Below are 15387 nucleotides of genomic sequence, written 5' to 3' on the forward strand. Positions count from 1 at the left end.
TCACCAATGAAAACAAAAATCAGTGTGTGTCCCGCGTACGTCTTGCATCGGGATAGTCTGGCTTCGGTTTCATATGCAACACAAGTGTACACACACGTGTGTGAATCGAGCCTTGATGGAAAGATGAATTTCTTCCTGTCCTCATGGGCAAAAGGATTGGGAAGTCTCTGTTACAAAGAGTCCCTTTTTTTGGTAGGCAGGTGGATTCGGGGCTTCCAAACACCCCCTCCTCAAGCATCAGCATCTAATGTGCCAGGGGCCGCCTCCTGTCTTCAGGACGCCCAAGCCTTCCTTAAAAGGAAGATGAGAGGTCTGAGAGTCCCCTGGGCTCTGGTCCCCTGGTTATGTGGCCTCAGCAAGTCTTTCCTCTTCCATGATCTCAGACAAGTCGAGCCCATTGTACCCTAACCCGGCAGAGGTGGGCACTGGGGCGGTTCTCTGGGGTCCATTTTCAGAATATGCTGATTTCCTAACCCAACCCCATCCCTAGCACTTGGGGATATATTTATTTATTTGTCAGGTCAATAGATTTAGCTAGATCATAATTTTTGGTTTCAACCTCTGCCATCTTTCCCCTCGTGCTCACTTAGTTTATTTAATAGTCGAGCAAGCGCCCGTCAAGGTAGTGTCCACACCAAGGACTAGAATGTCTGCGCTGGACATCTCCGCTCTTTCCCTACCCAGAAATAGCCGCACTGGGAATTTTACATTTCCTCGCTTTTTTGTTTTTGTTTTTGTTTTGTCATTTGATCAAATTTATGATCATTTTGCTTGCCTTTGAACTTCTAGTTATAGAAAGCCTTTCGGCTACAAGGTCTTCTGAAACATGCTTTCCTCAACCTAGCATTGTATTTTTGGGGGGGTTGGGGGATTGAACTCAGGGGCACTCGACCACTTAGCCACATTCCTCAGCCCTATTTTGTATTTTATTTAGAGACAGGGTTTCACTGAGTCGTGTAGCGGCTCGCCATTGCTGAGGCTGGCTTTGAATTCACGACCCCCTGCCTCAGCCTCCCGAGCCGCCGGTATTACAGGTGTGTGCCACCGCACCCGGCCTAGCATTATATTTAAAAGCTCATGTCGTCATGCGTAGCCATGGTTCTCTTATTTTCCATAGCAACAGAATGTTCCCTGGTCTGAAGGTAACACGGCATATTAGTTCACTCTCCTGTCGTTGTACTCTTGGGTTGATGCGGGTCTTTGCTATTTGAGACAATGTAAGAAATACTCTTAAGAATAGTCGCCGCAGCACACCTGCAATATTTTCTCTCCTATCTGGGAAAGAAATGGCCGGGTGATATAGAAGTCAAGGTTCAATTTCACAAGATATTGTCCCCTTTTGTTCTGTTTCTCCCTCCTGCCGCTAGTCCATGAGAGCTCCGGTTAACCATCTGGCTTACCCATTAGAAATCTTACAATGGCCACAGAGGTGAGGTCTCTGGATGAACAGCCACTGAGGTAAAGCCCTGAATTGTCACCTGCAGACTGAGGAGTGGGGGCAGCGCAGGGCAGGTGGATGACCAAGGCTGCCCTGGGGAAACTCCAAGAGTGGGGCTCCAAGAGAGGCAGCCCCTCCTCGCCTTCCGAGGCCATCAGCTAAGTGAACACAGGGTGCAGGCACCCCACCCCACACCCCTGCCCCAGCTGCCACCAGACAGGGAGAAGACATTAACAAGAGGCAGGCGCACTGATCACTGGCATGTGGGAACTTCAGGAGGCGGCTTCTGGGACAGAGGAAGCAGCTAACTGTGGCCTTCAGAGAAGGTTTGCTTTATTTCTTCAACTCTCAGATACCATAGAAGCAAATCAAGAATGGAACAGGAAACGCAGGGGCCCAGACACCAACGTCCTCGGAGGGTCCAAGGACATCCAGACTTGCTGAACATATCCAGGGTCCACCTACATGCCTCCAGAGGGATTTTCTTGAGCCAGGGACACCTGGAGAAGGAAATGCAGACAACTTCAGGCAGGTGGGAGTGGCCCGCTTTGGATCCTTGCTGAACTGACCTTGACCTCTTCCTCTGGGGCAGAGCCGGCTCCTCCAGAAGTGGCAGGGTGCAGGGACCTGAGAGGCTGGCCTTTAGCCGAGTCCAGTGAGAGCCTGTGGGAGGCTTCCCTGCAGTGTCACAGCCCTGACAGGTGCCCATCAGCTCTGCGTCTCCTGGGGGAGGATGACAGCCTGAGTTGGCTTCTCTGGAGCTGCCAACAGTTTGGCTTGGGGAGAGGCCCTTGCTGGGGCCAGCCCCCCTGCCCCGGTGGGTGTACATAAGGGGCCTGCGGCTCTATCCCAGCTGTCTGGAAAACTGGGTGGGTCTGAGGCTTCTCTTTCTGGTTTTAGATTTGATCTCTGGGAGAAAACTGGGGTCTTGAGAGATTTCCTCTGAGCTCTCTCAAATGGATCCTAGTTCCCTGCGGAGGCATCTTAGGAAGACAGAGGCTTCCCAGGACTGGATTGCACCATTGGGAAAGGCTCTGGGGGAGCTAAGCTGGATGCCGTGGGTGGGGGGAGAGGTTTGATTTCTGAGTGTCTGGGGAGCGGGCTCTAGGATGAGCTCGGAGCGCTGGGTTTGGGTAGGCCCTGCTGCCAGGAGGAGGCGCTGTTCATTTCTCTTTAAACACTCTCCTCCAGTCCAAAGGCTGAGCTGAACCTCGAGAAGAAGCCAAGGCACTGGCCACAGAGCCTAGGGGACAGTGGGCCACAGAAAGAGTCGGTGGTCCCAGGCATCGTGGATCTGGAGCTGACCCGAGAGAAGATGAGGAGCCCCAAGGCCATGCCCTCTGGCACCTACCGCTTTGGCCGGCTCAGCCACCACTCCTTCTTCTCCCGGCACCACCCCCACCCCCATCACATGACCCACGTCCCAGGTAGGGCCAGGTCAACTGGGTCTGGCTGCTGGTGGGGGGATGACTGGGGAGACCACTAATTGACCCCGAGGACTGGAAAGGAAGTATTCAGTCCAGCCCACTTCCAGGCCCAGGCCCAGAGAGCAGGGGCCTGGCCAGTGACCAAGCCAGGATGACGTGCAGGACAGGCTCCAAAGGCAGCCCTGGGGCCCCCCATGGGGCTCCCTCACTGCTCTCTAACACAGGCCCTCGGCCACCCGCCTGCCCGTCACCAGCATTGACTGGGTATGAACTAGAGGATGATGTTTTCGAGGTCCTGAGGATAAAACAGGCACAGGGGCTGCTGCCCTGGAGCTGGCACCTAGAGGGGAAAGGGTCGGAAGCAGGTCAGAGGCAAGTGCCATTTTTAAAAGGTGTCAGGCAAGACCAGGCCAATAACCAGACATTGAGTCAGGAACCAAAGGAAAGAAGTGTGGGGACTGTGTGCGTATCAGGGACAAGCCTGCCCCAGGCGGAGGGATCAGCACATACAGAACCCCGAGGCCAGAACACCCTGGTTGTGCCCGAGGGACAGCAAGGAGAAGTCGTCCCCGCTGTGACCACAGAAGAGGAAGGACAGGGAGATGAAATGACATCAGAGGGCAGCAGGGCCAGATCAGGTGGGCCTTGCAGGCCACTGGGTTCACCACTAAGCCACCTCACTGCATCAGATGGCATCTCCGTACCGCTCAGAGTACAGAAGTGAAGGAAGTGAGATATTTTTCTGGGCACAGTGGCGTAAGCCTGTCATCATCCCCGCCACTCAGGAGCTGAGGTGGGATGGCGAGTTGGAGGCCAGCCTCAGCAACTTGGCAAGACCTTGGCTCAAAATTTAAAAATAAAAAGGGCCAGGGAGGTAGCTCAGTGGTAGCCCCCTGGGTTCAATCTCCAAGGCTGCACAAAGTAGAAAAATAAACAAAGAAGTGAGGCCTGCGGAGGGTGGGGAGGAACTGGTATGGGTCATGGGCAGGAGAGATGTGAAATGCCAGGTGGCGTTCAGACGACAGGTGGAGGTTGATCCAGGTGGAAGCTGATTGAAGTCAGAGGGAGGTGTCAATGTGACGGCCATGAGAGGACAGCTGGTGTTTGAAGTCAGAGTCACCCGGACTCTAGGGGGACAGGTTCTCCACCCGTGAGCCACCCCTCCCCATCTGCAGACTGATAGAAGGCAGAAGTTCTCTCCAGAGGGTCTCTCCATCTCTTTCCCTGTGGATCCATTGCCCTGCCATAGGAAGCCAGAAGGACCCCAGGACCCGGGTCCCACGAAGGGTGGGATCTCGTCTCGCCTCTGCCCAACTCACTGCATGACCCTGAGCAGGTCTCCCCTGACCCCCACCGATTCTCAGTGTCCTGTGGCTGAGGCGGTTGTTGGTTCAGGGGGTTGCAGGGGCCCTCCTGCCTCTGACGACCTATGGAGCCAGAGCTCTCCCTGCCCCACAGCCTTTCTCTGGCCTCCGGGATTTCCCAGGGTCCACTCAGACCCTCCATCCCACAACCTCTAACCCTTCACAGATTTCACCGGGAGGCCTGTCTGTATCGTCAGGAACAAGCTCTCTGCGAGCCCCTTGCCTCGTTCCTCAATCTTATCCCAGTGTCTGAAGGTGATACCCAGCATCTCTGTCCCCATTGGGGACCCACAGTCCAATCGGAACCCCCAGCTTTCTTATGGTGAGTACTTGGGCCACACCCTTCTCCTTGGGGGCTCCCACCTGTCCCCAGGGCTGCCTCACTTGGGTGAATGTCTGAGAAGGAAAGGGCCACTGCTCTTAGGTCAGCAGAGTCCATCAGGAGGACCTTGCTTCCCCCCACTTTCTTGGTGGGCCTCATCTCTATATCCCCACCTCAGCCCCAGGTCCTAGTCCTCAGAGAGGCACCCCTGCTTGGATTTGAGGTGGTTGACGAATAATAAAAAGCAGAAGACAAGTTGTTACTGGCAACAGTCATGTGACTGACAGCTACAGACAGGAATGACATTTAAAATATTTAGTATTTCAAAGACGCACAGGCCCCAGCCCATCCGAGCCAACCACCTGGGTGCTAGAGCAGCACTCGGCAGGCTTCCCCCTGCCAAGCTCTCCCTCCTCTGCTACTGCGGGGTGGGAGAGTCAGGTTAGTGGGGAGGGTTCTGGGGAAAGGTGGGGGGGGGTCTGGGGAAAGGGCTGGCCAGACAGGCTTGGAGGGCTGGCTGCAGAGCTTTATGCCCCACCCCTCTCAGAGTTGCTTGGGGTCTTAATAACTGGCTCAGCATACCTCCCGAATCTCAGTCCTGGCCTCAGGTTCCCCAGGAGGCACAGCTAGACAGACCCCAGGTATCTAGACACAGTGGCCCAGTGTCTCCTGGACCTCCCAGCAATGCCGCAGGCAGGACAAGCAACATCAGTCCCCTGTAGAAGTGAAGTGACCACACACCTCCCACCTGTGGGGCAATTCCTAATGCTCCTCCTCCAGGACCCCACCCCCCCTCTCCCTTGAGACTGGGCAGGGAAGCCTGGAAAGGAGCCGGGAACTCTTCTACCTAGAACCTTCCCCACCTCCCAGCCCTGGGCCCCACAGGGGAGGAGCAGGGGCCCAGGATCTTCTCCCCTCCTCTCAGAGGCCTGGAAGAAGGAGCTGAAGGAGCTGACTTCAAGGGTGGTCATGTTCACCAAGGAGACAGAGCAGAACAACAAAGAGGTGGGTGCGGAACAAATGTGCCAGGCGAGGGTGACAGGAAGTCAATCCGCGCCTTTGTACAGAAGTTCCTTCAGAGCATGGCTGGAGGCCCTGGGAGAAGGGGCCAGAACGCAGGCACTAGGAGGGGGGTGAGGGTCAGAGGAGGGCCGGAACAGACCTCCTGGAGAAACCCAAGCAGGGCTCCCAGAGAAGTGGGTGTTTCCCAGGGAGGCCTTCTGAGCCAGATCTCAGACAGCTGCAGGACCTCTCTAGACACCAGGAGCTGGAGGACAGGGAAGGAGTGGGCAGCGATAGGGGAGGAGGAGCCTGACTTTGAATGTGGGGAGAGCTTCACTTCCCAGCTTGGAGGGTCTGACCTCACGAGGAGCAGATAATCATGGGAAGGCTTCAAACCAGATGGGGTAACCTCATGGGTACGTTTGATAAAATGGCAGAGACAATTCAAAGGCAGCTGAAGGTGGTCCAAGGACAGGCAGCAGAGGCTTGGACTCTTGCAGCTGAGGCTGGCCCTGACCCTTGTCTTGGGCAACCAGAGTGGAAAGGCCGGGGCCTGGCTTCTGGTTCCTACTCTGAGCACACTCACTCAGGGCAACTGAGCTGTCTGGGCCTCTGTTTCTTATCTTTAAAATGGGGAGATGGATACTACAAGACTTAGCTGAAATTTTAAGGGAAGGAGGCCCCGGGCCTTGTGCCCAGAGGCCTGACTGTCCGAGACATAGAGAGGGGCAAGCTGAGGGGCCTGACTGGAGGTATCTGAGCTATGAATGGAGGCGGGTAGAGGGTCCTTGATGCAGGGTGCTGTGTTCCAATCTCTGATGGGCTGAGAGGAGGGGCAGCCAGGAGGTCCGGCCTGAGAGGAAGAAGCAGAGCCACTCGGGTGTCCCAGCTGCCAATCTTAGACAGTGTGTTTCCGGGAAGAAAGGCTTTGCAAGGTTGAGCCCTGTGGTGAAGGGCTCACTGGGGCTGAGCCTGGGATACTCAAAGATGGGCCTAGGACAGGGTGGGCGTGGCCTAGCTGGCATCCTGGGTCCCCAGCAATGCTGTGACACTGGAATTTGAGGAGGCAGGTAGCACCCAAGAAGTGTGAACTGGCCTCCCCATCTTGTCCCCTCTGTCCTCTCCCTACCCTCTCACTGGCTCCTGGAGTCTCTGTCACTTTTGTCCCAGCAGAAAGAGGAGCCTTCGAGAGAGCAGGGAGCAAGGTACTCAGCGGAGACGGGTAGGCTCATCCCGGCTTCCGCCCAAGCTCTCAATCGCCATGGCTCCCAGCAGGGCCAGCGGGGCCACCTTTCCAGCAGAGATAGAGGAGTCCAGACCTCTGTCTTGCAGAACCAGGAGCTGCTGGTGAGCCCCACTCTGGGGGCAGAGACTGTCGAAGTCCCTGTCCCCAGGCTACCACTCTTCCAGACTGCTTTAGGGCATGGCCTGTCCTGGGAATGCCCACTCCAGCAACTGTCAGGAAAACCCCCACCCTGGGAGTCAGCAGCCTGGGCTCCAGGGCCCTCTGCCTCTAGAGGACCCTGTCCCATTCTGTGTAAGTCCTTCCCTCTTCTGGGCCTTGGTTACATGATGCATCCAAACTGGGCGCAGGCTCACATTCCCACGGAAGGTGCCTTAGGCTGTTCATGAAGGCCGCTGCAGGGGTGGAGGACTGAGACCCCTGCAGGTGGAGGTCCTGCCTGGGGCACTGGCAGATCACCCTGGAGGCTGAGTCTCACAGCCTGCAGACCCCCCTGAGAGGGGTTTAGCCTGCTCAGAGCCCCCTTCTCCACGCTAAGTTTACCATCACAGCTGAGATGAGTCCTTGCCTCATCCAGTGGGTCAGCACACTGCAGGTCCCTGGACGCCGACCTATGTCTTCCAGGAAAGGTCAGACTGTAGCATCTCGTCACCTTCCTGCCACCAGTGTACTCAGGCAGGCTGGGCCTTTGGAGCCTTCTAGCACCGTGGACAGAGCAGACAGGGCCGGGGATCCCCATTCCACAGATGGGGGGAAGTGGCTGCTGAGGCCTTGCCAGGTGGTGTTCTGTGGCCCAGGTCCCCAAAGAAGGAGCAGCATAGCCTGTACTAGAACCAGCACTTTCTCCACCGCAGGGCAGCCCCACGGCGCCTGGAGTTAGGTTCTCAGGTCCTGTGGGGAGGGGGCACAGGGCAGGTAAGTTGGATGCGGAGCACGGAGAAGGGCCCGGGGCAGATCAGGGTGGGTCACACACAGGTGGGTCTTGAGGGTGAGGGTGGGCACCCCAAAGCAGGCAGAGGCCTGGGGAGAGGTCCAGCCCATTTCCCATTCTGCCAAGGACAAGACAGACCTCTGGGTCTGAGAGGCCCCAGGAAGACTGCCCGCCAACTACTGAGGGAACCCACATTTCCTAGGACTCCAGGGGCTCCATCTCCCTCCATGGGCCCAAACTCCAGTCCGCTATAGCCACTTCCACCGTAAACCGCTCGGCCGAGGAAGCACCTGGGTCTCATCTGAGGCCGAGGTGGAGCTTCTCCTGGCTGGCGAGCGCAGGGGAAAACGGGCCCCGAAGTGGCAAAGATGCCAGAGGCTGAGGATGCGGGGATGAGCCCTGGGTGCCCACTGACAGGCAGGAAGGAGTCCCACGCTGAGCAGCTTGCAGAACCAGCCTGCCCCGACCCTCAGGCTGCCCACCGCCAACTCCCCACCACTTTGATATCACCTTCAGGCACTGAGAGCTCCGGGGTGGGATGGCCTCTGGGGTACCCGGAATTCCCAGATAACGGACCCGGGCTTGTGGGACTCAGTGCGTCTCTGAGGAGGTGACTGGCCAGCTCTGCCTGTGCCTTCCCAGGGAGGGACCCTGGGGTACAGCCAGCCCAACGAGGCTCTGGGAATGAGGTGTCCAAGGAGCTAATGTGTGAGGCTTCCCTCCGCCAGACTCCCTGCCAGGGGTCTTCCTCTCTCCAGGCCTTGGAGTCCTTCCCTGTCCAGTGAGGAGGTTAAGAATCTCCCTCCAGGGGACTAGGGGGTGACTCAGTGGTAGAGCACTTGCCTAGCATGTGTGAGGCCCTAGGTTTGGAAAAAGAGGAATCCATGGCGTTGTGAGAGGAAGTTCTCCATAAGAGGCAGACAACAACCTCTTGCTGGTTTGGGACCAGTTTAACCAAGCTTGTGGCTCTGGGAGCCCACTGCAGGGGGAGGAGCCCTTGGTGCCCCAAGTCCACACCTGCCTGCACTCCTGGCTGGGCCTGAGCCAGGCCCGTCCTCTGCCTGCAGATCCTGGAGCTCCTTTGTCAGATCCTTCAGACGGATTCGCTGAGTGCCGTCCAGTACTGGCTGCTGTATGCCACCCCCACGGGTGAGGACCTGGCCACAGGGCCCCCTGCCTGAGTGGACACTGCCAAGGCCCCGCCCTTCTTCTTGGGCTCTGCAGGACTCAGATGTCCCTGAACTCCCGCCCCACGGCCTTCCCTCCACTTTTCTGCAGCTCCAAAGTGGCCTTCCCCTCCTCCCTGCGACACAGCAGGTTTCCTGTGGCCACCTTGGAGTTGACCCCCTCCTTCAGCTGACCCCAGGGCTAAGCAAGGAGGGAAACATTCAAAGATCACACTTAGCAGACATAGTGCTTCACACACACATCACAGTGGGAAACACACACACACACACGCAAATACAAGAATACTCGTGCACTCACAAGAGAGTACAAATACACTCCAGATACAGATTGGGACAGTGGACGGAGGGCGCCTCTCAGGGGGAAGGTGAGGACTGGAGAGAGCTGTGAGACTTCCTGGGTGGGAGAGTGAAGGAGGAGGGAGAGGGGGACTGGAAGGAGGAGGAGGAGGAGGACCCTCAGGGGAGGAAGGATGGTGGCCAAGGAGGGGGGTGGGCAGGATGGAGCGGGGATCAAGGCAGAGACAGACGTGGAAGGACTAAGTGCTTCCCAAGGCGGGAGAGGTGGGGGCCTCCTCTGCAGGGACCCGTGGGCAGAACGTGGGATGGTTACAGAAGGCTGCCCTTGACCTTGCTGCTAGACACCCGTCGGGGACAGGAAGCGGCTGGGGCTGACTCTGCCCTTCCCTGTGCTTTCAGAGAAGGACCTTGCTCTGGCACTCCTGCAGAGGGCGGTGTCTCAGCTTCTCCCTCAGCCCTCAGCCTCCCCTCCAGCAGAAAGACTCTTGAACCAGCCTCAGCAAATTCAAGAAGCACCTCAAGAGAAGCCTCACTCACCCTCCAGGTGGGCCCCACACCTGCCCTTCCGTTCCCAGAACTGCTTCCTCAGCCTCAGCAGCTGGCCTCCGGGGTGGGGCCTGCAGGGTCCAGAGAGCTTGGCGTTGGCCAGCACCTGGGCTGACGGTGACTGTCCTGGAGCAAGAGCCCCTCCCCCAGGAGGGACCCTGCGATTGTAGCCCAGCTGCCTGGAGGTCCAGTCAGCCTAGACTCTGCTGCCTGCTGTGTGGGGGGAGGAATGGGTCCCAAGGCAGGGCGGGCAGGCTAAAGTAAATGTTCAGAATTTTACTGGAGCAGCTGACTGGGTGTATTAATGCTGATGTGTATTGACTTGGGTTTGGCTTGGAAAGAATAAGTTAATTGGAAGCTGCAAAGGTTGGGGTATCTAGGAGGTATTTAGGTGACCCTTCTAGTCTAGAGCTCTGAAGGCTGCCTGGGGGCAGTGGCATACACTTCAGTCCCCAGTGGCTGGAGGAAAAAGGGATGAATCAGGAATTAGGGAAGGACCCACAAAGCAGGTGGCTGGAGTCTGCATTCAGGGAGGCGACCAGCAAGGTGGAGGGCACATTTGCCTGAAGCTACTGACATCTTACACATCTTGAGTTTAACAACAACCCACAGAGGCAGTATCACCTCCGTTTTACAAATGAGAAAATGGGCTTAGGAACATTTGAATAATGTGCCCCGAAGTCACCTGGCTAGTCAGCAGAGGAGAGCTGGGATTCAGCCTCAGACCTGTCTGACCACGAGCCCAGCAGCACCCAGATTCATCCAGGGAGCTTGTTAAAAATGTACTAGCTCAGCGGCAGCACGTTTGGCCCACACCAAGGCCCAGGTTCAATCTCCAGCTCTGTAGAAGAGAAAAGAGCAGATCCTTGGAGATTCCAATACAGCAGCATGTGGGTGAAGGAAGCAGGCTGTATTTGAAAAAAAAATTGTTGTTCTTTTTATATATACACGACAGTAGAGTGTATTTTGATGTATCATACATACATGAGCATAACTTCCCATTCTTGAGGTTATACATGATATGGAGATTCACTGGTTTTGTATTCATATATGAGCAAAGGAAATTGATGTCTGATTCATTCTACTGTCTTTCCCATTCCCCTTCCCTTCGTTTCCCTTTGTCTGATCCAATGAACTCCTAGTCTTCCCTCCCTCCATCCTTACTGTGAATCAGCACCTGCACATCAGAAAGAACATTCGGCCTTTGGTTTTGGGGGATTGGCTTATTTTACTTAGCATGATAATCTCCAGTTCCATCCATTTACTGGCAAATACCATAATTTCATTCTTTTTTAAGGCTGAGTAATATTTTGTTTTGTATATATATATATATATATATATATATATATATATATATATATATATATATATATATATATATATCTATCTCACAACTTCTTCACCCAGTCATCTGTTGAAGGGCACCTAGGTTGGTTCCATAGCTTAGCTATTGTGAATTGAGCTGCTGTAAACAGTGGTGTGGCTGTGTCCCTGTAGTATGCTGTTTTATGTCAAGGAGTAGCATAAGTGGGTCAAATGGTGGTTCCATTCCTAGTTTTCTGAGGAATGGGAGGCTGTATTTTTAATAATCACCCAAGTATTTTTGGCAGAGACTAGGAACACTAATGGCATTTGAATGAGCAAATCAAAGGATGGGGAAAGGCCATCTCAGGGAGAGGGAGGAGCCCGGGTAATGGCATGGATGTCAAGAATGCATGCACTTCCTGGAATGCACAGATTTCCCCGGAGGTGAAGCTTGGGATGGCTGGAGCCCGGGTTTGTGGGCTTGGGCAGGAGACAGCGCTAGAGAGAGGGCTGAGGCTTGTCGCGGGCCTGGGTTTTGTCACTGGCCCTGAACTTGGTTTGCTTTGCCTTGTGGAGCGTCCAGGGGAGGAACACCACAGTGAGAAAGGGAGGCCCATGGTGACCTTGGCCGAGCGACCCCTATGAATGGCTGTTTCACCCTCTCTCTGCCCTCCCTGGAGTCACAGTGGGGAAATGACAGTCTGTCGAAGAGGTTGGGACTGTGTAAAGCGCCACATGAAACAGGGAGCTCTCCGCAGGCTCAGAGCTCAGGAGGGAGCTCTGTTCCTCACTCCAATGGAAGGCTGTGTTCTCCTGTCCGCCAGGAGGACGCCAGGGGCTGAGCCAGGGCCACCTGCTGTGGCACCATCCCACAACTTCAGGGATAGGAGGGCATGGTTCCCAGTGGCCACAGCAGGCATGGGATGACATCACCTGAGTCCTGCTTGGGGGAGGCAGGCAGGCCGCCTGGGCCAGCCATGGACAGTCCACTTCCAGCCCTCCAGGAGACGCGGTTTCCCTCTCTCCAGAGCACTTGGCTCAGTGCACCTGTGTCACCCACCTCCCCGCCACCCACCCCCTCTGGGGCCTGGCCTCCCTAGCCTCTCCTTTGTTTATGCTTATAGTCAATTTCTGAAGACAATGAGAACATCACGGGTACTGAAAACCGGAAACCCAGGTGAGATTCCATGCAGCAAGGCGTTCTGGGGGCTCACTGAGGCCGAGTCTGGCTGGATTCCTCAGGGCAGTCAAGGCAGCGTGGAGACGGGTCCCTGCCCAGGGAAGCTGCTCATTTCACCCATTCATTTAATATATATTTATTGAGCACCTACTATGTGCTGGGCTCTGGGGAGCCAATGGGGAAGAATTCCTGCACCCTGGGCTTGCACCTTAGTGAGGAGTACAGACACCTGAGAAGGTGCTCGCTGTAGGGTGGATGCAGCGGGTGGGGAGGACTGGGGATGGGAGGGTTCCCTGAGCTGCACCACAGGCAGGACCCAGCCCTGCTCAGCTCCACGAAGAGCCACTAGCAGAACCCAGCTCCGACCTGGTGTATAGGTGGGGGAGCAAGCAGGCCAGGGTGGCTGGGGCCTATGGATGGGTGACAGTGGCAAGAGGTAATAGGACCCAGGCAGGCAGGGCTGTCCTGTCAGACCACAGGTGTGTGGTGTCACAAAGAGGGCATGGGGTGCACTGGAGGGTTATAGACAGGGTGGGGTGTGTCCCTCTGACTGCCTTGAAGGGGGGTAGACCGTGGGAGACAAGAGGAGGGGGTGAGGGAAATAAGGGCGGGGGCTGCCACACCATCCTGGTGCTTGAGACCAGGGGAGGGGATGGGTGGGCTAGAGGGGAGACAGGGGGACACTCAACCTCCATGAACCTTGGCCTTGAGTGCCTGGAATAGTGTGGCATACAGCAAGCACTCAATCGACAATGTTACCTGGATGTTGAAAGAAGAGAGGGAGGTGGCGAGGCTCAGAGTCCCAGGTCCCAGCACAGCCAAGAGCGGAGGATGGGCCCGACCCAGACCTCCCTCCCTATATGTGCTCATGCAGTCAACTGAGGCCCTTTCCAGAAGAGGGGTCTGCCCTGGACTCTCGGGCAGCTGCTCGGGAGGTCCGGCCCCTCCACGTTCTCTCCTGCTGCTCTCTCTCCCCGTCCCCCAGATTACGTGGGAAAAGCCCGAGTCCTCCGGGTGTACTCGTGAGAGGACACAGAGGAGAAGGCGCCCCGGCCGAAGGCAGAGCGTAGAGGGGCCTCCAGATGAGTCAGAAGACCCTGTCTTTCCGGTTCAAGCGCAGCCCCCCAGGTTCAGACCCTGCACCTCAACAGCAGCCCCGGCTTTCCTACCATAAAAAGTCTACTAAATAAAACCCTGGCCCCCCTGCCAGAGGGCAGTGCACTCTCCTCGCCGCAGTGGCTGTGTGCTGGGGGGTTGGTTCAGAGGGGGGAGGGCTGCACTGAATCCCCCTCCCACCGAGAGCCCAGGCACCGCTGCTGCCTCCATGGGGCTGACCCGGTTCTTCTGTCTGGAGACCTGAAGGGCAGAGACCTGGGGTGGCCTAAGGAAGGTGCTCTGTCCTGCCTGGGGCCAGCGCACACAGTGCTGTGGGTGCTTAGCCCAGAGGTTAGGGAACCTACAGGCCCCCTGAGAACGGCCATTACCATTGTTGAGTTGCTACCATGTCCCGGGCACAGAGGCAGCGATAGGATGGCTGATAGCACCGAGTGAGCTGTCCTACCTAGTTCATATGCAGTGCTGTATTTGATTCCCCCCAAGCCCCATGAGGCAGAATATTGATATCATTGCTCCATTTTGCAGATGAATAAACTGAGGCTAGTACCCTAGAAGTCGGACTCTAGAATCCCAGCTCAGAACCCCTGCCCTCTACTGTCACCAAAGCCATGGTCACACTCCTGAAGAGCATAAGCATTCACTAAATGGCAGTTGGCAAAATCGAGGAGGAAAGGGACATTATATAAATGTCACCCAGGCGGTAGCTGAGATGTCTCTACCTTTTGAGGTCTGGAGACGCTGGGAGTGTCTGCAAATTCCCTGGAAAGCTGGGGTGGGTGGGTGGGTGAGGAGGGTCATGGTCCCCTGTGGCTCTGAACTCCTGCTCCGCACACTAGTTCCTGGGCCAAGTTCATGTGCTCGAGGTGACATCCAAGCCGCTGTGCTGCTCCTCCGCAGGCTCAGGGGGATGCTGCTGGCACCCCCACCCCCAGCCTTCCCAAATACCCCACAGGACTTCCTGTGCAGTGGGCTCTAATCAGAATCAGTGGGTGGAAGGGGATTTGCAGTGAACCTGGCAAACAGCTTCACATTCACTGTCCAACACTGTTACTCCATCAGTTACTGACACTGGGGACGGAGTTCAGGGGAAGTTACCAAGGCTGGCCTTGAACCAGCTAACCGCCTTGTTTTTAAAGTCCTTGGTCACTCTTACTATGCCCTTGTCACCTCCCTGGCTTTATCCTCACCCCTGCCACAAGTTTGTCCCCAGAAAGCCCACATTTTCCTTCCAGTTTAAAAAAATTGTGGGAACATAGGTATTCCATGATGTGTGTGTGTGTGTGTGTGTGTGTGTGTGTGTAAGGGAATTTACCATCATTTTTAAGGTCACAGTTCAAAGGCATTAAACTTGCTGTTGTTACGAAGCTGGGGACTTCTGAGAAACTGAGGCAGTGTGAAGACCCCGCTTCAAACCCTGATTCTTGCCATCAAGTCAGAAAGATTACAGACATGTCACTCAAGAGTAACAGGCATGAGTTTTATTGAAGGGTTAGGAAAGGGGAAGGGGACACTCTCAAGGGAGAGGGGACACTCTCAGAGAAGAGAGGGACCATATGCCTCTCCCGCACTCCAGTTTTATTGGGGACCCCAGAGAAATTTCCAGAGAGTTCTGCCCTGGCCCACCTCTTGGCTGTTGATTGACAGCAGGGTGACATCAGACTTTCAAGTCCCCATATATTCCTAAAGATTTTATGGTTGGGGGACTATCCTTATCTCCCAGAGTTTCAGGATCTGGTCTCAAAGGTCTCCCCCTTGAGGGTAACTTGGGTTCCTCATATGGACATTATTTGGGGCCTGCGTTTCTCCTGCAGGTAGCAGGTAGTTTGCTGAGGAATGTGACTGTCCTGTCCACGGAGGCCAGGCAGGGCTGCAGGTAAACTGATTCTTGGGAAAGAAAGGATGTGGGGTCAGCACAGGGGGCCCACTCTCTTAACCGTGAGTCCCACCGCCTCATCTAAGCTGCTGGGGTCACAGGTGGGTGCCACCGTCCGGCTCTCAGATTCCGGAGGCTGGATAGTGTAGAAAGAGT

General features: G+C 55.8%; 1 protein-coding gene across 1 annotated transcript; it reads left to right on the forward strand.

The window, feature by feature from the left end:
- The first annotated feature begins 1417 nt into the window (after positions 1-1417).
- Tbata (thymus, brain and testes associated) lies at positions 1418-13268 on the forward strand. The gene is made up of 9 exons (XM_027931163.2): positions 1418-1458; positions 2630-2865; positions 4396-4551; positions 5477-5556; positions 6724-6900; positions 8795-8876; positions 9611-9755; positions 12187-12239; positions 13228-13268. The coding sequence occupies exons 1-9, from the start codon at positions 1418-1420 to the stop codon at positions 13266-13268; spliced, it is 1011 nt and encodes a 336-aa protein (XP_027786964.1).
- The last annotated feature ends 2119 nt before the right edge of the window (positions 13269-15387 follow it).

Source organism: Marmota flaviventris, chromosome 4 (genome assembly GCF_047511675.1).
Source record: "Marmota flaviventris isolate mMarFla1 chromosome 4, mMarFla1.hap1, whole genome shotgun sequence".
Taxonomy (NCBI): Eukaryota; Metazoa; Chordata; class Mammalia; order Rodentia; family Sciuridae; genus Marmota; species Marmota flaviventris.